General features: G+C 57.8%; 1 protein-coding gene across 12 annotated transcripts in view; it reads right to left on the bottom strand.

Annotated features, from left to right (window-relative positions):
- Nucleotides 1–21,930, bottom strand: part of DNM2 (dynamin 2) — a 36,476-nt gene extending 14,546 nt beyond the window's left edge. For 2 of the 12 annotated variants that reach the window (XM_052798782.1, XM_052798775.1), the window contains exons 1-15: nt 21,607–21,929; nt 13,805–13,878; nt 11,066–11,215; nt 10,513–10,716; nt 10,066–10,164; nt 9,654–9,814; nt 9,388–9,530; nt 8,609–8,744; nt 8,258–8,325; nt 7,008–7,146; nt 4,529–4,615; nt 4,139–4,209; nt 3,119–3,148; nt 1,999–2,050; nt 1,218–1,229 (exon numbers count right to left, since the gene is read on the bottom strand). In XM_052798782.1, the coding sequence (XP_052654742.1) occupies nt 1,218–1,229; nt 1,999–2,050; nt 3,119–3,148; nt 4,139–4,209; nt 4,529–4,615; nt 7,008–7,146; nt 8,258–8,325; nt 8,609–8,744; nt 9,388–9,530; nt 9,654–9,814; nt 10,066–10,164; nt 10,513–10,716; nt 11,066–11,215; nt 13,805–13,878; nt 21,607–21,767 (1,587 nt within the window). In that variant the 5' untranslated portion in view covers nt 21,768–21,929. Of the gene's footprint in view, nt 1–1,217; nt 1,230–1,998; nt 2,051–3,118; nt 3,149–4,138; nt 4,210–4,528; nt 4,616–5,254; nt 5,394–7,007; nt 7,147–8,257; nt 8,326–8,608; nt 8,745–9,387; nt 9,531–9,653; nt 9,815–10,065; nt 10,165–10,512; nt 10,717–11,065; nt 11,216–13,804; nt 13,879–21,606 lie in introns of all 12 variants that reach the window. The other 10 variants (XM_052798774.1, XM_052798773.1, XM_052798781.1 and 7 more) reach the window with 10 other exon arrangements.
- Nucleotides 21,931–25,259: the final 3,329 nt, after the last annotated feature.

Consider the following 25,259-nt stretch of genomic DNA (forward strand, 5'->3'; position numbering starts at 1 on the left):
AACTTCACCTGCAGCCGACTCCAACCTTCTGGCTTCATCCACCAGCCCAGCGCCCATCCCCGGCGGCAGGAGCCAAATTATTTTCCCAGCTTCCTTCCCGAGGGAGACATTCGGGTGCTGAGGCTGCCCCTGAGGGACCAAGGCAACACCTAAGCCACGGTCCTCAAGGCTGTAAAGCCCAAATCGGTGGTTTGGAGATTACTTCCCTCTCAGACACTTCCATTTTCTCGGACCGCCAGCACGATGCTCGGCTCCAAGCCTGGAGCAGCGGGGCCCCCCCCCCCCACCCCACCGCCCCCAGAGGGGATTGCTTGACCACAGACGGGGAAACTCTTTTCCATTCGGAGGAAACGCTGCCCTCCGCCTCCCCAGAAGTGAGTACGCTTGAGGGAAAGCTCCCTGTTGGCTGAATAATGAGGCTCCAAGCAGCTGACAGTCACCCAAAGTTTGCCTCCGCCAGTTGCTAACATCTGGGAGCTGAGGCACCTCAGAAGAAGAGGGCTTCTTGCCGGATTTCTGTGCCAGCCGTGCAGCATGCCGTGCTGCGGCCAGCATTGGTAAATCAGCTGGCAGCAAGCCCGAGGTCGGGACCCAACCTCAAGCCCAAAAAAAAGGCAGCTGGGGGGAGATAACACACCTCCAGCCCCATGGAGCTGGGGGTCCCAGAGAAAAGGGGGACAAATTCCTACCCACTGCGTGTGCCCAAAACGCGGGCAGAGGGACTCCCCTGCCTCAGGGCCAGCTTCTCTCCAGCCCTTACCACCACTCGACGGGAACCACGTCCCATCACGACAGCAGGCAGCTCTGTGCTAAAACCCGAAGATTTTGGCTTCTTGCTTCTCAAGGGCCAGCAAAACCAGTACTCACACCCTGAATCCCAGTATACAGCTCTCCCTATACCTGTTCCCGGCAAGTATAGGCAGCACCGACAGCCCGGTGATGATGGCACGGGCAGGGATCAGCCCCGAGCCCTTTTCTTTCAGCCACGGGAAGAGCCCAGGTGTGGGGACAAAGGGGACAGACTGAATTTCTGCCTCTAGACTAAGCTCACAGAGCCCAGTTGCTCGCCTTGAGGAATCCTGTCCTTCCTCTGCCAACAGCGTACTCAATTCTGGGAAGCGAGTGGCGTCATTTTGGGTTTGGAAGGTCTTTCTGGCAGGGCCACGTCCATCACCGGGTGTCGTCTACCAGCACTATCACACTATGTGGGTACTTACCAGTATCTCACCCTTTAGGTGTGCAAAATTAAGGGGGGGGAAAAAAAAGCAGGACAAGGAGACAGAACAGTGAAGAAAAACAAAGTGATGGAAGGGAGAAGAGAGCAGGAAGCACAAAAATGGTAGGAAAAAGCAGAAAAACAGCAAAAGAGAAACAGTTACATGCTATTAATTATAATTTTACAGTGTTAATATTTCATTACATTCTTTCCAACAAGAGGCAATGTCTGCATTAGGTACTGCAAGACCTAACACCATGCAAGGGGGCACTTCCAGTGCTGCTCTCAGTCATGCACACCGGATAGCAAACACCCTCTTGGAAGCGGGAGGCTGCATGATGAGACAGAACTGAGGCGGACACGGCTGCCGGGCACCTCCCTGCGCTCCGTTTGGTCCCCATTCCCTCCGCCCACCACCCCGGAGGACTAGTCTGGATCAACGGGGGCAGGACCGGGCAAGTTAGACCAGACCCTGCCCCGCGTCAGAGCACGGGGCTCCTCCAGCAGCACGTGCCACCCGGCTTGTCCCGACTCCCGCTGCTTTGAGATGAGCTCCTGCGGAGCAAACGCTCCCGCTCCGTGAGCCAGAGCTCCGTCTTTCCCATCTCCAACCCCAGTGTCAAATATCCCCCCAGGAAGGAGTCTGTGGATCAACTCGAATCCCGCTTTCAGAGCTGCGAAACGCAGCTCCAGGTTGCTCCGATCACTGCTGGAGCAGGATATCCTGGAGAGCTACCGCTGCCCCACGCGACGAGGGAGGACCGGGGAGCCGGCGGCCGTACCTGATTTGGGATGGCTCTTTTCTTGTTTGTCTGAGTGTTCCTTTGCTGCGCGCTGAAAGGAGAAAAAGAGCAGCTTTAGGCAGGGAAGGCAAAGCAAAGCGACAAGCGCTCAGAGCCCACGCAGCCACGACACGCTTCCCACCCAGAATGCTGTAAGGAAGAGCTGAGTCCAAAGGCAAAGCCCGTCATGTAAAATTCAACCAAGACCACCCAGACTCCGTGCTGCCAGCACGCTGCAATGCGGACAGAGGAGCCCCTTCCAGAGTTTTGCCCAGGACTGAACGTACACAGGACAGCAGAGGGGGACGGGGCTTTCCAACCAGGACAGCTTTATCTCCTTCCTTACAGTCCTTATCTCCAGGCATTTACAAGTCTGCCTGTTCCAGAGGGGCAAGGTGGTAACTTGTAGGAGAGGAAACACCAAGCAGCAGTTGCTGATTCAAAAGGGACTTCTGTCCGTGAACCCAGCCGAGCCGATGCACCCCTACCACCGCAAGGCCGATAACCAGAAGGACTCGTCTCCAGAAACACCTGCAGCCTCCTAGTTCCCCCCCCAGGTTGGAAAAGAGCATACCTGCACCAGAGGGAAAGCTACCTGTCTCTCCTGAGCAACCAAAGAGACGAGGGGCGAGGTGCGGGACGTAACCGTTAGTCAGGAGCAGGAACAAAATCCATGAAAACAGTTAGAATAATGCCGGGACACCCCATGGAGCAGCAGTTTACAAGCACAAACAGGGTCCTTTCCCTGGGGAAGGCGACTGCGGGACCGCATTTGCAGCAGCCACGTCCCTCTGGCCCAGGGCGTCCCTGACCTGCCGGCTGGGGGAATTTGGGAGATCGCGCTCTGCCTGCCCCGATCCTCACAGTTCCTCCCTAAACCCTCGGGACACGAGGCGAGCCGGGCGCCCTGTCTGAGCCAGCCCAAGTGTCGTGGCATCCCGGATGGGAGCGGGAAGCTCTCCCGTGGCTGAGCTCCACTGCAAGCGCAAATCCAAAAGCTGAGCTTGGAGGAAAAGCCTCTCCAGCTCTCATCAAACGTCCCTCCAGGCTGCAGGGAGGGGAAGGTGCAAGCGGGGCTGCCCCAGCCACTCCAGGACATGCTGTTTGAGCGGGTACCCACCCTGTCGTCATGTGCTGCTCAGTGTAACAGCTGGGGAGTGGGAGAGTTTCAGAGGAGTCCGGAGGAAAGAGTGAGATGATGGTTCAAAGGAAAAACAGGAGAGATTAGGAGAAGAGGAAGGAACTGTGAATGAAGGTGAAAAGCAGAGACATAAAAAAAGCGGGGGGAAAAAGAAAACAAGAGGAAGACTATGTGAATTTAAAGAGGAGGAGGTGGCGTGGGCTCTGGCTGGTGAGGACGGTGACAAGCTCTGGGCAGAGCCGCTCGCCTCTGCTCTTTCTGTGCGGGGACACCTGAGCCGGACCTCTGGGCGCTTCTGAAAAGTTATCGCCCAGTTTGGGGCTGCGCAGATGGAAAATGCTAGCCATCCTCTGGCCGAAAGCCAAAGTTGAGGGAAGAGAGACTAACAGGAGAGCCCCGCTCCTGGTCCTGGCCTCGCCTGCCTGGGCAGAGGGTTACGAGGGACAAGCTCAAAGGATGGGGAGACATTTCTGCTCCAGTCCCAACAGCTCCACTGGGACAGGACGAGAGTCATTTCACCTTCCCTTAGTGCGCCCAGGGAGCACGAAAAATTCCCTCGTCTCTGCTGAAGGGCAGCAACAGCCTTAATTACCTTAATTCATCGTAAGTGCTCCTGTGAGCGGGCCCTAAGCAGTTCATCTGTCTGAGGCTGAACAATCCAACTCCAGCTTTTCACGCTCTCTGCCCTAACGAGCAGCATTAACAAATGCAGAGGCAGAGGAATGATGTGGGGCAGCTCCGATCTCCAGGCCCTCAAACACTAGCCAGGTGGCAAGCAGAGAAGCGGAGATCCCATACCCCAAATCTGAGAACTCGGGTGCTAAAGGTGCTGATTTGGTGAATTAAGTTGGGACGTGGGAGACTCCTCCACCGGTTTTGACGTCGGTGACCCTGAAAGGGTAACATAACCCACACGCCTCCTCTGCAAACTGGGGGCAGGACCGTGAACCTCATTTATAAAAAGAGTGTGAGTACCCATCCCACCGGTAAATTACTTACTTGGCAAATCCAATGAAGTCTTCGTGGTTAGTGTTGATGTAAGAGAGTTCAATGTCAATCAGCAGGAGAATCTGGAAGGAGGTTTACACGTTAGGAGTCCCATAGGGAGGGCTGAACGCCCACAGCTCCCGCACTGCTCGGGCAGAGCTGCCAGGGAGCCCCACGGTTGCGCTTGGGGACATCGGTGACCACCCAGGAGATGCCAGAGCTGCAGCACGCCGCATCGCTGCCGCGAGAGGGAGCTTTGGGATCACGAGTGGGGAGATGCCGAGCGGCCGCTCTCCAAGCACCGGCTGCGGCGGAACAGGGCCAGGGCTCGCTTTGTCCTCGCACCCAGCAGCTGGGCTTTCTCCCTGCTCTCTAGCGAAGCCGAAGATCGCGTGAGCTCACCTGGTCCTTCGTTTTGCCTTCCCGTTCCCTGATGTGAGTGGTAACGATCCTCTCCGTCTCCTCTCGTAACCTGGGGTAGGAACCAAGCTGAAAAGAAAGGGAGAAGGCCAGGGAAAAACCGCTGCTGATGGGACCGTGGCAGCCTCCAGCGCTCACCGCAGAAAGCCAGCGACAGAAGACGCTCACGAAGGGGACGGAGGACAGAGGGGACTGAGCCCCAGTTCTGTCGAGAGGACACAACTGGGGCTCAGGGGCGGAAAAAGCGACAGACTTGATTCTCTTCACTAGATCCGACAAGATCAGCAGAATCCCCTTCCCGGGGGCCTTCGAAGCAATGCCAGACACACGAATCCAGATTTTTTTCTTCCCGCCCTCGGACCCCACAGCCAAGCAGATCCGGGTTTTCATGGCACGAAGCGCGAGCTACGGCTAAGCAAGGCAAAGGAGGTGGGATCTCAGCAATGCGAGGAGCGTTTTTAGCTTTTGCTGTTAAGGGGGCGAGCAAACACCTGTGCAATATGTCTCGGCAGGACCCGTGCCGCGAAGCCGAGTTAATGCTGTATTTGCTGGCATTTCCAACAAGTGTTCGGGTATCAGAAGGACACGGCGTCCCCCCAAATTAGCGACAACCTTGTGGTTGAACTCACTTTGGTCGGCTGGGTCCTGGGAGCAAATATATTCCAGATGTTCAGGTTAGACAAAAAGGGATGAATTAAGACCCGTTACCTTTTCGGCACACTTTTTAATGACCGTGGCCAGCTCTGAGACCACCAGATCAACACACTTCAAACTGGGCTCTTTAAGCTTTACAATCTGTTTTTTCACTATGGCTTCAAAGGCCATGTCGGGCGTGAAGAGCCCCGTCCTGCATCATGCAGAGAGCAAGAGCGAAACACCAAGTGGAGTGCAGGGGGCGGGAAAAATAGCAACAAAGACAGAAAAGAAAAGAAAAATGAGATATTTTTTTTTTAAATTAAGGTTAGTAACGTGCAAAGGAAAAAGCTGCAGCGCCTGCCTGAGAAATTCCTTCGGGTGCCTCGGAGCTGTTGGGGTGATCAGTCCCCTCTCAGCTCCCCTGCGCCTCACAGGCAGCATGGGCAGGCTCAGCCCCAGACTCCAAACTCCCTGCGGCTTCGGGGGCTGTTTTACTGATCAGGGGGTGCCTCGCCTCCATGTGTACGGGAGGGCAGTGCTGCCTGAGCGCAGGAAAAACCCTGGAGAAGCTCCTGGCTTCTCTCTAGACTGGATTACTAAGACCCAGCTCCAGGAAAACACTGAATTTCAACTTGGCTTTGGGGTTAGAGCCTATCTGAGGTGGAAGGAATTTCAGCAGGAAGCGCTGGCTTCTTCACATTACCCAGATCACAGTCAACCACGCTAGAAACGAAAGACAGCGGAGAACTCCTGACCCACCAGCAAACCCCCACCAATCCTACCACTTACAGAACCAGGTCAGCATTTAAACTGTTCCGCTCCACAAAAGCACTCTGGGTAGCAAACACCGCGGATACTTTCATGTTCTCGCCTGTACGTAGCTAAATTTATTAATTTTTTTAAAATAACTTAAGCATTGGAAGGAGAGGGGAGCTGTTTTTCCTGCCCTCTTTTCAGTTTAAGGCATATCTTTTGGTGCCACCAGAACAACGTTAAAAAAACAAAAGAGTCACCCTGAGAAGCCGGTTATTAAATATGGAAACGGCCCGTTTATCCAGGGCACAGCTTCAGGGTAATTAACACTTTCACAGAAAAAAGACAACTGGGGTGGGGGGAACCTTTTGAAATGTAAATGTGCTTGTTATCAAGCAGCTTATTAATTGCAGACGTTGAACTGCACGATTTACAGGCATGCCACCAGACCGTTTGCTGGAACCGCTGTCCCCGGCTTTTGTTTCCACGTTCCCGGGATTCCCAGAGTGCAGCGAAGCAGCAGTTTAAAATGCAGCTTGAGAAGACACGTGCTAAGAGAGGTACCAGGATCCAAGAGCAGCCTGCCCACCTGCCTGGCTCCTACCGGGAACAAAGCCTCGGCAGCACCCCCTCTAACCTGCCGCCGCCGCAGTGAGGGCCCCGGAGAGCCCCTCGCTGCGAGAGCCGTGCTGCCCCCAGGAGGGTGACGGATATGGGAAGCCAAGCGCCTTGTCGAGCGTCCCCAGAAATCCCAATCCTGTCCGTCGGGATGCCCGGGAGGCTCAGGGACATCGCCGGCACTCAAAGCGCTGGGTGACGTCCTGGGTGATCTGTCCTCGGCATGCTTGACTCAAGGACCGGCCGATCCCCCCCAGCCGAAGGCAACAGGGAGGACTCCAAGTTAGGAGACATAAGTCAAAGCTCAGAAATATCCAATTTGCTTAGGGAGCTCCCAGATTTTGGGGTTTTTTTTGGAGGGGAAACCAGGCAAGGCAGGCAGGTTAGAGCATCGCTTCTGCTTCCCCATCCCACTGGTAGGAAGGGGCTGGATTGCCTCCAGCCAGTTCAATACCTTACTGGTACACTGTCTAACTGTATTGATTAACTCCTGAATAACGAGGTCGACACACTTCAGACAAGGCTCTTTCAGCTTCACCACCTGCTTTTTCACAATGGCCTCGAATGCCAAGTCTGGGGTGAAGAGCCCCGTCCTACAGGAATCCGCAGGCGGGGCGAGAGGGCAGAGACATGGCAGAGAAAAAAACAAAATGGGTCATCAGGTTTGGAGGCGATCGGCTGCGTCCTGGAGAGCAATTCCCTCCCCAGCGCCGTGAGCTGGGGCGGCCCCGGTCCTGGATCCACGGCATGGCTGAACCCCGCTTTTCCCCCCGCCGTTGGGGCTGCCACAACCCCTCAGAGGGGACGGGGTGCTGGCACCTCCGCCCCCCCACCTCGTGGCAGCACCCTCCAACCCCTCCAGCACCTCGAATTAGGGTGCTACTTCCCCCCCGAAAGGGAGCGAGAGCCCAAGTGCATCAGCACTGCAAGGAAATGGAAATTAACCTTTTTGGTGGTGTTTAGGGAAAAGGGATACACCACGAGCAGGTCAAGTGACTCCTGGGGAGAGCGTTAAAGCAAAGAGAAGAAACTCCACATTTCTCTTTTCCTGTCACAGCACCAGGCCAAAGGAGAGCGGGCCTGCCAAGAAGAGGGCTTGCATTTAACGCCATTCCTCTTTGGGGTCCTTAATTGCCCCGTTAGGTCTGTGCTGGATGGGCTGAGCAGAGTCCACGAAAGACGCATCGCTCCCCAGCGAGGCAACTCGCCCCCAGCGCACACACCTACAGCCGGGACCTGGATCCCTCTTAGTGAGAAGGTTTAACTCCCATTCCCTACCTTTCTCTCAAGGTCATTTCTTCCCTCGCTTAAGGGAACGTAAAAGGAAAGATAAAGGTTATTTTAGCGGCTGAACTGAAGGCGCAAGGGGAAATTTTTCAGCTCAGTGTCTGTGTTGCAGCCTCCCCTGGGTTCTCCAGGGTAGTAGGGGAGCGGGACAAGCCTGACTCTGCTAAGCAAGGTGGCACGCTACGCTGGAGGGACACACGGGCTGGCCGAGTTACCCCTTCAGTTCCCTCTAAAAGGCGAGGAATGTCCATTTTCAGCAAGCGCTGGTCTCCTCAAGACACCGGACGATGAGCTGACAGCCATCGGTATCACCTCTCCCTCGGCGGGAAAGCTCCGATCACACACACCCCGCAGCCCAGGCTTACTGATCTACTCTAAGGAGAACAGGATCCGCGACCGCGCCACTCCGATACTTGCCTCACACCGTGGATGTTTTTAATTGCATAGCTTATTTCTCGCCTCAAGTCCTTCTCATCAAACTCCATCTGAATAAGGAGGAAGGCCACAGTTACGATTTTTACAGCAAGCAACTTCCAGCAATCACGTGGGCGTGCAAGCGGGCTCCCGCTGCAGCCCTTCGTTTGCACCCTTGCAAGAGGCAGACGCCTGCCTGAAGCAAGATCATCCTCAGCCCGTGAGGACTTCACAGGCAGGTTCAGAGGCTGCTCCCTATCCTGGCCAGACTGGCTCGCTCTCTCTGGTTTACTTATCTCAAATCTTGAGACCTTGCTATCTACGCAGCACACGCGCTCCCCAGGCCAGCTTTACCTTCACTAGCTCAAAAGGAAATCTCTCGTGGAAAATGCGATTGATTCTGGCACCCCCGGAGAGTTCAAGTGTGTCCACCTGGTCTCCCGAACCTTCGATTCGCTTCTCAAAGTCCACACCGAACTGCTGGACCATTCTGTAAAGAAGCAACGGGATTAAACGGGCGCCAGTTGAGTGCAACGGACGGACAGACACCCAGACCACCTCCAACAGCCAGCACCACCCCACCAGCCCTGCTTCAGCTAGTCAGGGCTGTGTAGAAGTTCTCCCAATTCCCTCCGCTGGAGTCGCAGAAGCAAAAATCTCCCCTTTGCTGTAGTCTGAAGAGCTCGTGGGCAGGTCAAGGACGGACGCAAGTCGTCCTTTCTAATCCCGAGACCAAACTGTTTGCTTTAGGACAGGCAGGTCATGTACACAGAGCACAGCAAGCACGAGATGCTAATTCTTGCCTGCAGAGATGCTCAGCAGGCATTTCTCGGACAGGCTTTCCTTGTCCTTCCCAGCAGCCTGCCAGACAAGCGCCGGAGGACACAGAATCTCTCCCAGGTGCCAGCTTAGCACCGTTGGAGTTGGCAGAGCCATCCGCCAGCACCACTTGCTCCCAACAATGGGGCTATTCCGGGCTCTTCCTTGAAGAAGCCACCGGCTGAGACAAATGAGCCTCACAGGAAGAGCAGAGTGAGTTTATTTCTGTGCCAGCAATGTTTCTGGCTGGGAGAGGTGAATCTCCTCTGCCAGGTGAGGCACCGGGAACGCAGCGCTGAGCGACAGAAACCTACTGTAACAAAGCTTTGGTTTTTCGCGTGGGGTCATCGGGGCGGAAGTTTTTGTACTCCTCAACCTCCTTCTCCAGGGAGAGCAGCTGACTCTGAAGTTTGCTGCGCAGCGAAGGCAGCGTCTCCCGAATGTGGTTCGTCAGTTGCTGCAAAAGAATCGAGACAACTGAGACACCCTCCTCTGCACCAGACCGGCTGCCGGAACATCCCCTTTCCACCAGAGATAAACACCAGCACCGCAAAACACTTGGGAAGGGAACCAAGCCTACCTGGTTAAGGACTTTCTGCAAATGTGGGGTGCCCATCCGGTCGGCCATGTGCCGGTAAGCTGGGTGAGAAAGGAAGAATTTCCGCTCGGCTGCCAGCGCTGCCCTGATGTCCTTCTTACCATCGATGTCCTTCTGGCTTCGGTTAACGACGCCAATGTAGCCTGCAAGAGGACACGTTGGCTCTTGCTACGGACAGCCCCAGCTGAAAGTTGTCCGAGCAGGGCCATGCGGCTCCGTATCGCCATCCACAGCCACTTCTCCCAGAGCATGAAGGGCCGGGGCTCCCCAGCGGACACTGGAGAGCACAGGAGCTGCCCCTCGACTCATTTTGGAATGCCACTCTCTCCACGTAAAAGACGAAGGTGGGGACAGGTCGTAGGGGGGGATGTAAAACCTTCGTGGTTCGTTATACCTCTTCGTAAAGGAAGCAGCTTGTTCTCCAGCACATCTCTGGCATCTGTGCCTTCATCCATCAGATCCAGCTTGGTGATGACTCCAATCGTCCGCAAGCCTGAAGCGGCCACACAAACGAGCAATCGATTAACCTCACAAACGAGCAATCGATCAATCGCATTTCACAGAACGTGTCAAAAGCAGGCACGGGGGTGCGTAACCAAAGCAAACACGGACTCGTCAGCGAGGAGTGGAACCGCTGGCTTTTCCTCAACTGTCAGAGGACGGAGAGTCCTCTGTGAGAGGAGGAGGGATGAGACGCCCCGCTGGTATCAAAGTCGGGCAACTGATTGCTAAGACTCTGCCGCGACAGCTGCTGAAGGCTTTATCACTCCGTACCTGGGCCGATCCAGGGCCTGAAGCAGCGACATGGGCAGAGACAGGCAGGAGGACACGTCCCTCTTACCTTGAGGATCAACTTCTTTTGCCATCTTGAGTGCGTCCGAGTTGGCCAGATCCATGTTTGCTGGCGTGACAGCGAGGATCAAGCTGCTCTCCCTGCTGATGAACTGCAGGATCATGTCTTTGATCTGGTACTCGATGTCCTGCGGTTGGTCCCCCACCGGCACTTTGGTGATACCCGGGAGGTCGATCAGAGTCAGGTTCAACACTGAAAGGACAGAGACCAGCCGCGTTTGGGGACAAGGGCCTGGCGTTGGGAGCTGTCGGTCTTGCAGCTGGATCTCTTCAGATCTGCTGACAGATCCACCCCTCTGCAAGCTTTAAAAGCCCCTCTGAAGGAAGAGTTACTGCTGTATTTGCTCAGGGGGTGGGCCAGGCAGCCCCCATCCACTCCCAGGCCGGTATAAGATCAGCCAGACACACGTAGCAGCCAGCATTTGCTCTTAGGATGCAGGCTGGGCTAAACCCCACAGCCACTGTGTATGCAAATGCCAGCTTTTCTTCTTTCGCAGTGTTTTAACACACAGAGGCCTGGGGCAGAGAAGCAGCTCACTCACCGTGCGGCGAGTAGACGCGGAGGTTGATGGGGACGGGAGAGATGCCTTTGTTCGTTCCTGTCACCCTGTCGGTTTCCGCTTCGATCTCCTGCCGCACCTCATCAAAATCTGTGAACTTTTTGGATTTGCAGTGCAAAAACTCAGCATATTCTGGAAGAGATAAAAAAATAAAGACAACTTGGCCATCTCGAGCCCAGCACAGGACGCACACTGAGATTCAATCGGTTTAGAGACACTTCTACATTGCAAAGCAGAACCAGCCAGGCGCTTTGGTGTGACACTGAGCAGCCAGGCAGAATCAGTGCCCCAGAGAGGCACCAAGAACCCGCCCAGGGATTAACCTGGTTGTCTTCAGCCTCCTGACTGGCAGCAGCCCCAAACAAACTTGGCCTAGCCGCTTCCTCTGGCTGAGGAGGAAAGACCGGGACGATGGCAGCCAGCCGGCTCAGGCTGAGCACGCTGACACTCTGCCTGCTGCCTCTGCGCTGGCAGCAGCTGCTTTGATGTGGACTTGGAGTTACACTTCCCTTTGCCAAAAAAGAAACTGCCCTTGGGTGAGATGCTGGCAGGCAGCCGACGCTGGCTCCAGCTTAGCGAACCTCAACATCAGAATGGCCGTGTTTGTTTTCACCCGGGCCTGTTTGCCTTTCAGTCCCCGCTGATTGCTTTTAAATGTTTTATTGCCCAGACTCCTAACGCTGAAGAACGCTCTGAGTCTTCGGCTGCCAAGATGCTCTGGTGTGCCTGGGAGGCAGGACAGCAAATCCCCCCCCCCCCAGCACCGGCAGCACCCTCGTGCTGGCAAAAGGGCTGCGGCCGGCTGCGGGGAGGCACGCCACTGCTGGAGATCCGGGATATCTTCTTCGCACCGTCCGGCAAGGAAGGGCCAGCAGCGCTTCCCTGCTCCGGCAGCCCCTTGCCAAGAAGGAAGCCCAGCTTCCCTCTACCTGCGCCACAAGCTCTGTTTTATTTACTCATTTGCTTTCCAGATTTACCACTCCATTTCACTCTGCCCCTGCAGGCAATAACTCCAGCCGAGCTGCAGTCCAGCAAGGGGCCCGACTCTGACCCCAGCAACTCTTGTCTCTCCCTTCTAAGCCCAAGGAACCTGTGCCAGGAGACAAACATTAACTCAGTCTTGGCTCCTCCGTGGGGAAGATTCCTGGGAACAGAAAAGCAGCTGCTTTTTCTGGGCCTCTGTGCAGTCACCTTCAGGTATCTGAGATTTTCTGAAAGGGTTTTGCAACCTTTTAGTGCACAAGAAGCTTCGAGGGGAGTGGGGAAGCTGAGCAGAGAGGTGAGGGGGAAGAGAGACAGCGTTTCCCTACAGTCACCGGGATAACGACTCCCTGGCTCCTTGCAACAGCTCTGAATCTGCCCCTCGAAAAGAGACTTTAATAGATTTGGGGCCACGACTTGCCCCAGGGAGAGAGATGGTGCAACTCACTTCCTCCCTCCAACAACCCACGAGTGGGGTGAAGGGAAATACCAGCCCTACCCTCGCCCTTCCACTCCTACCAGTTCCAGCACCTGATGACACCTTATCATCTGAAGGCCACGACTGACACTTTGCAATCTCCTTACGTGTTCTGAGTACCAGAAACGACTAATTACTTGATAAACAGGTCACCCAAATAAAGGCGAAAGGAGACTGCGGAGCGTGGCTCTGCAGACCGCTCCAGCTCTGCCAGGATTGACCCAAACCCACGCTTTTTGGGAAGAGGACCGCCTCTTTCATTTAGGGAAAGGCAATAGGAGAAATCTCCCCGAAGATCGGGCCGGCCAATGCTTTCAAAGCGTGCCTGGATGGGAAAACAAGCTGTCCTCATGCCCCATGTTCAGCTCCTCAGTGTTCCTCGCTGTGCGTGGAGGCAGGTGAACCAGGGCAGAGGCTAATTTCGCAACTCCTCTGTACCAGGGTGCAAAGCGGAACTGAGTCACAGGGCGATGGGGAAACAGCTTTTATTACGGGCACACTTTTATTAGCAACCACCCGCATTTTGAATGCTTGTGCATGGACAAAGTCCCCCTTATCATCAGGATAATGACACCTGAAGGGAAATGGTAATTTTCTGCTGGAGGGGAGCAGAAGGACGGACTTAAATGGACCTAAATGTGTCACTGCTTCAACCTGTGTTCTGCTCCCCTCTCCCCTGCAGCCTCACAGATACCCCTGCCCTCCCCTGTGCCAGCACAATGCAGCTAAAGAGGGCTGACATACTATTTGATAAACACACTGCAGTCTGACTTGGGATTTAACATATTCTGGGGAAGAAAGGATCATCACAATCTGCTACAAAAGCCTCCTGTGGAACAGACCCCAACTTTGCAGTGTCAAGGGCAGCATGTGTTCAAAACAAGCCTGAACACAATCCACGCTGCCGGTGCGTGCTCTCAACTGGATGTACGCCGAAATGCCGGCATCGGTGCCGAATTGCAGAAACCTCCTCTGTCGTTTGCCACTTCCAGGGTGGCTTTCATCCCCAAGAGCAGGCGTGCTCCCCAGCAGTAAAAATCTTGTTTGTGGAACACTCAAACGAACCGGAACCATTACCGAAATATTCATATGCTCGTTAAACGACAAATCTGCGAGAGGCTCGAGCACAGGCAAGCAGCCAAACGCCAACGGTACTTCCCATCTGAGTGGTAGACGGAGCCGCGTCTGCCAGCCAAGGGTTTCAACCACCCTCTCCCTCTTCTGACGGGGGAACTGGGCAGCTTCTCCTGCCCAAACCATACCTGTCTTGGAGAAGATAAGCTGCAGGATGAGAGGCCGCCGAGTGACAATTCCAGAGCCTCGGGGAAGGAAGTCTCTGCAAGGAATTAAAAGACAGATATTTACCGACGTGGTTAAATAAGCTGTACCGAGTTAATCGCCCCGATATCTAAACAGTGGGCACCGGGGGATGGCGCGCAGGGGCTCGAACGCACCTGGATCCTACACAGAACCCGTTCCTGCTCTGCAGTGGGAGCTGGAAGAGGGTGAAAAATGCTCCCGGGACCACAGACACCAGTGGCAGGGCAGGAATGTGCTCTCCCAGCACCTGCCCTGGTCTCAAGGCCATCCTCCCCCACTCCCACTACCTCTCCCTACGGAAAAGGGAAGAGATTGGAGCCTCAAGTGCAAGGACGTCCTCAGAGGGCAGAGCTCTCCAGGAGTGCCTCCTCATCCCCGAAAGCAGGCGGGAAGAGAACAGGCAGTAACGGAGAGGAGAGCGGCTCCCACGTCCTTACAACTGCCTTCGCCATGAATTGCTTCCGAGCGACTGCTCTCAAGGCTGTGGGTGCAGGAATTCGGAAAGCCATTTTCCCGGCTGCCAGCCATTAAGAAATTTAAGTGTCTACCAGATTTTAATACTCTGCTAATTCAGAGGGAAAAAAAGAAGACACCTTGACAGAAGGGACAAATCCACTGCTTTCTCTTTATTCTCCAAAACCACACATACTTTATGGTTTCACCCCACTTCACAGGAATGCCCCCTGCAAAGAGCGAAACGAGGTGCAGAACTGATGACATTTCTCCTGCCCCCCGCTCGGGGAGTCAGCTCGAGTGCAGAGAGCCTTTGTGGGTTTTTTTTTTTCCTGCCTGGACATGGTACTGCTCCGACAGGCAGCTTTGTTCGGGCCCGTTATCACCCAGCAAATGGCTGCAGCTCCCTTCTCCCGGGCCGAGGGTGACGGGAATTGGATGGGAAAGTGGTTTTGCTGAGCGGCTCCATGCTGGTAGTTTTGCTTGCTCAGAAACGGGAGCGATAAGAGCTCCTTGGGAGAGGCCAGAGCAGCGTTGAGTGGATTTATTGCTTCCATTAACTAGAGAGCACATCCAGCTTATCAGCTGAGCACAAGGAAACGAGATCGGCACTGCGGGCAGGCGGTCCCTGTCACTGTCACGCGCACTTGAAGGCACCCTGCTCGGGGCTGGGGGAGAGGCTCCACCGGGAATTCACCCCCCTCCCTCGGCTGTACCCAACCCTGGCACCTCTGGCTGAGCCGCCGTTGTGAATTACAGCCGCGCTGGGAACATCACCTTCACCCTTCACCCGAACATCACCTAGGAGATTTCTGAACCAACCGTGCTCACCGAGCCCTACTCAGAGCCACACCGGGGAGGCAGCAGTTTCTCTAAATAGAAACGTGGTTTTATCACCCTCGGAAAGAGCTTCCTGCCCAACCGGGAGGACAGGTCCTGCGGCACCCGCCACGGGAGGTGGGATGCGACAGGAAAGGGAAGCGTTTGAGGGCATCTGCTTGACAGCAGCAGGAACATCTGTTTCAGCACTGCTCGCTGCCCGGTATGGTTATGGCTCTGCAGTTTCACTATGACGAGCCCTGTTACGCTATTTGGAAAGCGGTAGCAGCTTCCTCCTGTTGAAATAAATACCGTGAGATGCAGAAACCCTCCCCACAGCCCCATCACCTCCCCCGGGACCCCAGGAGGGGAGAGCATTGGTCCCGGGGGGAGAGCGTCACAGCATCTCCTGCAACCCGGAGGGGATGGAACACGCCTGGCAGGCTCCGCTGCTCCCTTCTCCTACCTGCATCACCACTGTGTTAAACGATCTCTGGGGGGGGTTAACGATATAAAACCCTCAGCTCCCGGCCCCCCCCAAGGCGTGCTAATCTCAAAGGAGTCAGGCTACAGAGCATGAACTCGCCCGCCGCTACGCTGTGGGGTCAGGCATGAGCAACCTGCCCTTTTGACGCGAAGCGAAACCGAACAAGAGCCTGCTTCATCCGGGAGGACAGCGCAACTCCTGCCCGGCAGCAGACGTGGGCCAGCCCTTGTGCAGCCACGGAGCCGGGTCACCCCGTCTGGCACCCGTGGATGGCAGCGAGTGGGTGTTTTTACAACCGAGGGCTGTTACCGTGCTCAGTCCCGCTCGCACGCACATATTTTTGCAGCCAGGGTTGGCAGGAACTGTCTCCTTCACGAGAAAACGCCAACTGCAAACACGGAGGGGGGCAAACCGGAGCCTGCCAGAAGGTGCCTTTGGCATTTTTTAAACATTAAAGTGACTCAGAGATGTGGGACAGGTGGCATGAAGCAAGACACAACTGGGATGACGCACCTCAGAGACGTAACCTCCGAGGAGTGAGGTCAAACCTCTGTTTGAAATGACAACATTAAACCCGCATTCTCTGCTTATTCAGAACAATCGCCTATCTCCGCTTGCCGTTTGCGTGCCGTACCAGGAAACGCCGCTTTACAAAGACAGCAAGAAGACAAAGGTCACTGGTGGAGGAAGTACATTTAATACATCCCGTCCCCTATAAAATCTCCCCTGGCAAAGACACCTGAGAGCTGGCTCCCGAGCGGCAAGCGCTGCCTCGTACCTGCCAGGCTCTGCCCATCCCTGCCCGGCTCTGCCTGTCCCTGCCCGGCCCCTCTCTGGTTTCAGGCTCCCGTTTATCTTGACGGATTCTTCACCAGCAACCCCATGGCAGCTCTTCCCCAAAATCCAGGGAAAAGACATCCCAAACTCCCTGGGAAGAGACCCACCAGATGGTCGTGCCGTGTCCCCCCAAGATGTGTTTTCACTAACGAGCACTCACTTCCAAATTCCCTTCCTTTAGCTCCATTTTCAGCCAGTTCTGCCTGCTGATAAAAGTTCCCCCCCCATTTCTGAAGCAACACCTCGCAATTAAATCGCCGTTCCTCTGACAATCGCTGCCGTAAAATCCTCCCCAATCCATTTAGCCAAAGCCGTGATTTACACCTGCAGCACCGCCGCCCCAACTCGGCGCGGCCGTTTCCATGCAGGCAGCCGAGCCTCACCAGACCCGGGGAATATTTGTGGAAAAGCCCTAAGAACAGGTCGCTCTCATCTCCATCCTTCCCTGTGGATAAATTCTCCCTCCAAGAGGCTTAGACATGGTATTAGCACCAGCTCAAAAACTTCAGCGAGCCACCTTGGGCCTGAGCTGTTGATGCTTGGCGCAAACGCTGAGATTTATCTCCATTTTGGGGTCTCCGAAGCACTTTCTGGTGCCTCTTTCAGCGTCCCACTGGGAGAAGGGGGCCGTGCCTGACGCAGGTAAAGGATCTGTCACTGAGGTCCGGCCACCTCCATCCCCCAAGCCCTGCCGTTGTGGCCGTCCGGCGTAGCCCCAGCTTTATTTACGACTGCCGGGAGCACCGATAACGCCTTCCGAAGGACTCATAATGCCCCATTGAGGTTTGGTTCCTCGACTACGCTGCCGATGGGAGGGCCTCCCCACCGCCCGGATCACAACGGCTCCATTGTCAGCCCGGTCCGAGTGGCCGCCGCGCTCAATGGCCGGGTTTTATACGGCTCTGAAAATGTCTTTTACGCCACCGTTTGTCGGAGCGTCGCTGCGAGAGCCGGAGCAGGGCTGGGGCAGGCTCGGCGCCTTTAGCACGTTTGTACTGACATGACAAGGGCTCCAAAGAGGGGTCGGTCAATGCACGTTTCATCGGGACGTCAATGGGACGGCTTTTAATACAGCTAGTAACGCAATTTTAATGCAGTGTTTTAGATTTCCCTTTGTGCTTTTCCCCACTCAACGAGAGAATCGAGTCGCTTCAGACCCCTCGCACAGCAAGACCAACCTATTTTGACGCCTGCTGAAACAGATGCAGCAGTGAGACAGATTCCTTCCCCACAGATAAACTTAAGCCCAGCATCTAGAAAATTCACAGATTTAGAGGGCTCCAGGCAGCTGCACCCAACTCCTGGCTCCTCCGCAGGCTTTTTGCATGACTGATGGCATCTCAGGTGGTCTCAGCGGGGCTCGCAACCCTTCTCTTGTGCGTTTAGGCCACGGAAGGGACCACTGTAACGCATGACTGCCCCATCCCCAGACCAGGCTGTATGAATGGGTGTCTTTAGGCTTCTTGAAACAGTTAAAAAACACCTAAGCGGGGCAATTCACAGAGCAGGGATCCAGACCTCCCGCTGACTCCTTATCCGAGTGTCAACACTCAGTTCGCATTCGCCCTTAACGCAATCAACCAAAATTACTTATTGTCAAGAGGGAACAATGTCTTTCCCTGTGGCTCCTCACAATAGGGATACAAGATAAGGCAGGGGGATGAGCCGAAACGGCCTCGTCCACATCCCGCCCCTGTCTCCACCTCGCTAGCCGAGGCTCGGTGGCACGCAGGGGACCGGGATACAGCACCGAAGAACACGGCACAGCTCGTTACGGGAGACAGGATGCCAGGCTCGAAGTCAGGCTTCCTACGGAGGCATCCAGCCGGCCCTGCGCCTTCCTAATGGGTCCAAAAGCCAAGATTAAAGGTCAAACAGCTACAAAAGGGGGAGAGATCAGCAAAAATAACCTCCACCGCCCTTTTCTAACCAGCTGTTTCCAGAAGGAAACATGGTTAGCTGGCACGGTAGGCCTCCTGCATCCCTTCGGGAAGCCTTCGTTAGCGTGCGGGAACAGCGAGACCTGCCGTAAGGGGAAATCGGAGCGGCCGGAGAGATTTGAGCGAGCTCCAAAGCACGGTCGTATTTCCTCTGTGTTGTTTATTCATCTCCAACTTGAAAAAAACAGAGGCCAAAGGCTTCACCGAGGGGTCTCCCACCCTTCAGCCACCAACAGCCCACCAGGCAGTTACACCTTACATGTGGCTCCTGTAAGGAAAACCACTCCACGTGGAAACTTTCCCATTTCCGTTCCGTTTTGCAAACTAAAACCACCAGATGCAACTCCACAAGCAATGCCTGGTTCCCCAGCCGGAGACAGCCTCGTTTTTTGAGCCCAGCTCCCTTCCCAACAGCAGCAGCAGGTCCATCCGTGTGTGTGCCTTTACACAGACGTGCATTTGCACGCTCGGAAGCGGCCCCTCGGCTTCAGGCAGAAAAGCTCTCATGGATAAAACGCGGCTCGCAAGCTCAGTGCATGGAGGCTCGATGCATTCAGCTTGAAATCTAGAGCAAGCTTCACGTGGTGCGGCTGGTTTATTGTCAGAACAGCCTGGAGGCCTCAGCGCTCATCCCGGAGAAACGCTCAGTGCCACCGGCACGGGATAAAACCCAACAGGCTTTGCCCAACCGCAAGCGCCGGGACGGGTACCGCAACGGCGTCGAGTGCTGCGCCGAGATAAGCAGGCGGTCCCTGCCCAACCTTGGTAACAAGTGAGCCATTTCCGGGCTATTAATCCCCAAATTATCATGCACAGCTGTTATAAGAGCGCGTAATGATAATCTATATTCCTCATTATCATATTCCCAAATATTTCAATAGCTGTGCAGAGAAAACAACAACTACAAAGAGCAGGAGATGCCGACACGCTGGTACGACAGCAACCACTGAGCCGAGGGTTGGAGACTGCTGACACCAAGGCAGGGCAGACTCCACCCCGTGCATAATTAGCGGTTATTAACACGAGCTACAGAACGAAGTTTGTGCCATGGGATGGGAGCAAAAGGTTCCCGGTTACAACTGCGCAGATTCAGCCTCACAGAAAGCCCTCCTGGGCAGACCCCGGCTGCCTGCGGAGCACCTTAACCCCTTATTAAAAGCCTTCTGACAGAGACTTCAGCGCTGCAAAACAAAGATTTTTAATTACCGGGGCCGGTTTTCCAGCAGCACCATAATTAGAGCCTGCCAAAATTTCCACCGGCAGTGATTTAGGAGGGGGAGTAACTCAACCATTTCAACCCCAACGGCAGCGAGGCTTGGCAAAGCCCAGACGCGAGTTTAGTCTGGGGGAGTTCGAGCTCCGCCAGTCCGGCCGACTCCTCCTCTCCCTCCCATGCCAACAACAGCGGGCTGAAAAAGCACCCCCGGCCGCGAATCCACGCTACGAATCCGACCCGCATGAGGATAAAAGAAGAGGCAAATTGTGTCAGGTGATGGAGCGCACAGCGGGCTCCGGATCCTGACCTCACCGCTCGGAAAAACATTACACAAGCGAAAAAATCCAAGGGCGGAAAGCACGATGGCGGGGAAAACTCAGGCGGCGCTTTCGAATGATGCTTTTCTACAGAGAAAGGGAACCACTGGCATGTCTCCGCAGCAACCGCAACGCCAAAACCAGCCCAAAACATTGGAAAAACTGTCTGGCCTGCTTTTTTGGGGATTGTTAAGGTTAACATAGGCGCCGTGGAAGAGCGGGACTGAGCCGCCGCCGTTTTGTCAGTGACAAGATCCGCACCGGCCTGTGTCAGGATGGAATGATGTCACAGGAAGGCTGCTATTGTTAATATTACAGCATCCGCCCCAGCTGGGATGGGAACCCCGTCGTGTGATGCAGACGGAGAAAGAAGCAGCCCTAGATCAAGGGACAGGCGAGGACAGGAACAAAGCCGCAGGAATCCAGCGACGACGACAGCTCCTTACCCCATGGACGGAGCAAGCGCCCGAGGAAATGAAGACCAGCCCAGAGCCAAGCCATTAATCGCCTGGCCGGCACCGCCATCCCCATAAAGGCAGAGGGGGAGAGACAAAAGGTCGAGAAGGCCGAAGAAGCAACTCCGCTTACAGCATTTTGGTGCAGAAGCAGAAGTTATTAGCAATTACGGTGGATTTCGAAAGCGCTCGGCAAGATTTTTTAAACCCCGCAGCGGTAGCGTGGGGTGAAATCAGCTCTGCTCCCCCCTGTTATCGGGGCGGACATGTTCTCCTCCCCACCCGTCACACCCCGGGCTGGGTGTCAAGCCCGTGGCCTTGCCTTATCCTGTCCGTGCCGACCGGCCCCGTAGCGAGGTTCCGACGCCTCTGATCGAGAGCTCGGCCCTATCTCGAGGGCACACGTCCCCAACACCAGCAGGCCGCCGAAACCCAGGCGCCGGAACGACCGCGGGGCCCGACGCTATCAGCCTGGAAACAGAAGCGTCTTTACGGCGTAAGCCAGCGAGCAACCGCGCTCGCGCCGAGGATGACGATGGGGAGCGAGACGGGCGAAAGGACGTGCTCCCGCTTCGCCGGCTCTCCGGTTCAGCATCCTGCTGGGGGGTTCGGAATCACCCGCTCCCGCCGGGCGGCATTCCCAGGGCATCCCAGGAGAATCCGGAGACGCCGACGCGCACCGGGACGAGCTTCCACGGCGGGCGGGAGGCCCGTGGCAGGTTCACCTGCCCGGCAGCATCCTCCACAGTCGCGGCATCGCCGCCGTCTCGCTGGTGGGGCCGGCGCGGGGGGGGGCGGTGCGGGGGCCCCGGTGCAGCGGGCCTGCACCTGCCACGGCCCGGCATCCCCGCCGTATTCACAGAGCACCCTTACGCCAGCGCCGTGCGCGCCAGCCACGGCCCGAGCCCCCGCCTGCGCCGCTGGCGTAAGGGTCCGCCGGTGACCCGCTCCCCCCCCGGGGGGGCCGCGCCTTACGCCAAGTGCGTAAGGCGCGGCCGGGCGAGGGGAGCGGGCCGCCGGGGCGCTGCGCAGTTTGCGTAGAAGGCGGCGGAGCGCGCGGGGTCCCTCAGGCCGCGGCCGCGCCCTACGCCAGCGGGATTCACGAAGCGCGCTTACGCCAGTGGCGCAGCGCCGGGCGGGCGGGCGGGCAAGCGGCAACGGCGGCGACGGCGCCGTCGTCGTCCGCCCCGCCCGCCCCTCCCCGCCGCCCCGCGACTCACCGGCCCACGAAGTTCTCCAGCACCGAGCTCTTGCCCGCGCTCTGCCCGCCCACCACGGCGATCTGCGGCAGGTCGAGGTGGCAGCTCTGCCCGATGGAGCTGAACGCGTCCTGCAGCTTGTTCACCAGCGGGATCAGCTCCTCCATGCCCCGGTTCCCCATGGCGGCGCGGGGAGGGGAGGAGGGGACGGGACCACGCTCCCGCTCTCCCGGCGGCGGCTCCTCCTCACAGGGCCCGCGGCGGCGGCGGCGACCAAACTTCCCCTCCGAGTCTCCTCATCCGGCACTGGCGACACCCCCGGGGCGCCGCTCCGCCGGGCCCGCCCCGTTCCCTTCAGACCGCGCGGCCATTGGCCGGCTCGGCCGCCCATCAGAGGAACCAGCCGAGTGGAGCGGAGCAGCGGGCTGTCAGTCGGCAGGGAGGGTGGGAGAGGGGAAGCCACGCCCCCTTCTCTACCGCTCCATTGGCCGCCCACCGCGCCGCTCATCCCTAGCAGCCAATGGGAGGTGGAGCTGGCCTGTCAGCTGAGGCGGTGCCGCTGTAGCTCCCGGCCCCCGACGGCGCTCCTGCCATTTCATTGGCAGAGACGACTGCCGCTCCGGAAAGCTAGCGAATCGCTACCCGAAGGAGACCGACGAGTTCACTCGCCTCTCCCCACCCGCCCTCCCTCTCATTGGACAGCGCACCCGCCACTCCACCAGATCGACCAACCCAGCCGAAGAAGCGACTCGGAGGGAAGCCGGGCGGGGAGGGGGGGAAAAACCCTCTCGCGATTCGCCTACCCGGTAGCCGATCAACAATCCCTGCCAACCGATTGGCTGCTTTGGTCTTTCCCCCGCCCTTCCCGGGCACAGCCCAGTGACCGTAGAACCCCGGGTAGACGCGCACGCTGCCGACGGCAGCCCTCGGGGCGAGGCCCCGGGACCGGACCGACCCCCTCGCCCCCCGGGGGACCCCCCAGCACCAAAAGCCCGGCCACGGCAGTCGCCTTGAAGAGGGGGGGGTGTCTTTATTTCACACCCTCGCCCCGCACGGAGCGGGGAGGGGGCTCCCCTCACCGCCCCGCGCCTCCCCAGCCGCTCTCCGGTGGCGGCGGGCTGCCCCGGCGTCGCGGCGAGACCGGGGTCTGCATGCCGGTCACCAGCCGGCTGAGTCCCGCCGGGAACCGGCCAGCGCAGAGAACGTCCGAGCTGCTCCTGGAAAAGACGGGGAGGGGGTCGGAGGCAGGGGGCGCGGGCGGCCATCGCCGGGACCCCGTCGCCGGGAGGTGCCGTCGGCATCACCTACCTGAGCTCGGCGGGGGTCTGGGGGCCGGGGGGCAGCGGGAAGGTGGGCAGGGAACGGCGCTGGCGGCAGAGGTAGCCGGAGGGCAGGTCCTGGGGTAGGTCAGCATCCGGGCGTTCCAGCGGCAGGGCCATCTCTGGGGCAGGGAGAGGTGGCGGAGCGGGGCGGGGAGGCACCGTCAGCCCCCGGCCGGCCCCCCCCCAGACTCCCGCCGGGGCTCCTCTTGCGATTCGGGGAGCGGAGAATCCCTCGGCACCCCAAAAAACACCCGGCGGCAGCGCCACACCATGCCCCCAGGGCGGCGGTGCCTGGATTTCGGGGTGACGGGGACCTTCCAAATCCAGGCGGGGCGACCCCCAACCCCAGAGCCTGAACTGGGGGGCTGCCCCCCACCTTTCCCGGTGGGAAACGCTCCCTCCCGGCATCCCTACCGCTCCGGATCCGGCTCAGCTCCGGTCCCAGCAGCTTCCCGTCCATGCTCAGTAGGATGTATTTCTCCGTCCGGAGCTCCGGGCTCAGCCGATCCACCATCCGCCGGTTCGGTCGTTCCTGCGCCTCCGGCTGCTGTGGGGCCGGGGGCTCGGTCCGGCCGGGATGCACCGCATCCATCTTCCAGCTGGGAAAGGGAAGGAGAAGACAGGGATTGTCACAGCTCCAGTCACTGCAGCACCGGCGTGGCCAGCACCGACCCTCCCGTCCAGCTCCAGGGCTCACGGCACCACTGGAATGCCCCGGTGTCACTGGAGAGGAGCGGGGGGGACCAGCCCCACTCCTGGGTCCCTGTGGGTGACCAAGCACCAAAACTCAGTCGCAGCCACCTCCCGGGTGGGACGGCATTTCCCAAACCTGTCCCTGTTCCCATTTCGGACCGGCTGGGAAGAGACGCGGCCGGTTTCGGACACAACCGAACTGTGACCGGGACGCTGGCCCCCAGCCCCCCACTTTCCCGCAACGGGGAGGGGGGGAGCCGAGTACCAGAAGCAGCACGTCCCCAAAACAGGGAGGGGGGGGGTCTGTCCCCACTACACCCCCCCAGGCACAACCGCAGCAGGTCGGGGGGGGGGAAGATTTGTGTCCCCTGGGTTACTCGAACCCGACGGCATTACCGTAACCTGAACTCAACCGTTTGGCTCCGAAACAGCAGAGCCGCCCCGCGGGAGCTGCCGGCGGGGAGAGGGATGGCAAGGAAGGGAGGGAGCCAGGGTCCCGCGGTGGCACCGAGCCACCGGCGCGGTTTTGCCGGTCCCCAGCGATGCGGAGGGAGGAGCGGGGCGGGAGGCTGCAGAGAGGCCAGCGGCTGTTTCCCTTCCTCTTCCCCTCTCTGGGAAAGGGTAATTAAATCCCTCGCTGTGCTCAGCGAGTCGATTACCAGATTCCCAACGAGATTTCCGAGATAAAAACCCCGCAGTTTCAGGAGGGAGAGCAGACGAGGGGGGGGCTGGGATCAGCTGCCGGCAGGCCAGGCTGCTCCAGGCTCTGCTGACCCAGGCGCAGGTGACACAGCTCCGGGGGGGGATTCATCCAGAAGCCAGAGCTCCATCGGAGCGCAGGCTGCGGCGTGCCTCTGCTTCCCTGAGCATCCGTCCCTCATCCGGCTCGTTAACGCTATAACGAGATCGCCAGGGATCCCAGGACAGCCCCACGGCACGCAGCAGCCGTGGTGACGGCAGGGCAGTGGTCCAGGCAGGGCTGCCCGCAGGGTCCAGCGGGCTGGAGCCCGGTGTGGAGTTATGGCCGAGCCCCCCCTGCCTGGGGGGCTGTTTCTGCACCCCAGCCTTCACCTGAGCCCTCCTCACCACGGAGGACAGCGCCGGGGCTTTCCGGATCGTTCCTGAAGGCCGTTTTAATTTGGTTTTAGGTAATTTCTAACAGGATGCTCCTGGCGTGCCAAACCAGCTCAGGGCAGGCCCCTGGTCCCTTCCCCTCCCCAGGTCCCCCTCACCAGTTCAGGTCCCCCATCCCAGCAAATGGTCTGACTGGGAAGGCAGAGCCCCCCCCCCCGCCCCAAAGAGCACAGTCATAAACTCTCCGCCGAGCTCCCCTATAGAGAACCATATATCCGTTTTGGGAACTGATAGCTCTTCCCAGGGGAGGTTACCTCCTTTAGACGGGCGGGTTCCCACGCACCGAGCCGGCACGCTCGCCTCCCTCGCGCCGGGAGCAGATTATGGCAGAGTCTGGAGAAACAGAAACAGTCATTTATATCAAAACAGGGAATATTTCCACAGCTCGGGCTTCCCATGCGAGGCCCGAGCTGCTGCTCCTACCCGTGCCGGACCCTCCACCGACCTGACGTGGGGTGCCTGGACTCTGCCGGGCCTTAACACCGCCCAGGACCTGCCCCAGGGGGAAAATGGGGTGCTAAGGGG

This window comes from Harpia harpyja, chromosome 10 (genome assembly GCF_026419915.1).
Source record: "Harpia harpyja isolate bHarHar1 chromosome 10, bHarHar1 primary haplotype, whole genome shotgun sequence".
Taxonomy (NCBI): domain Eukaryota; kingdom Metazoa; phylum Chordata; class Aves; order Accipitriformes; family Accipitridae; genus Harpia; species Harpia harpyja.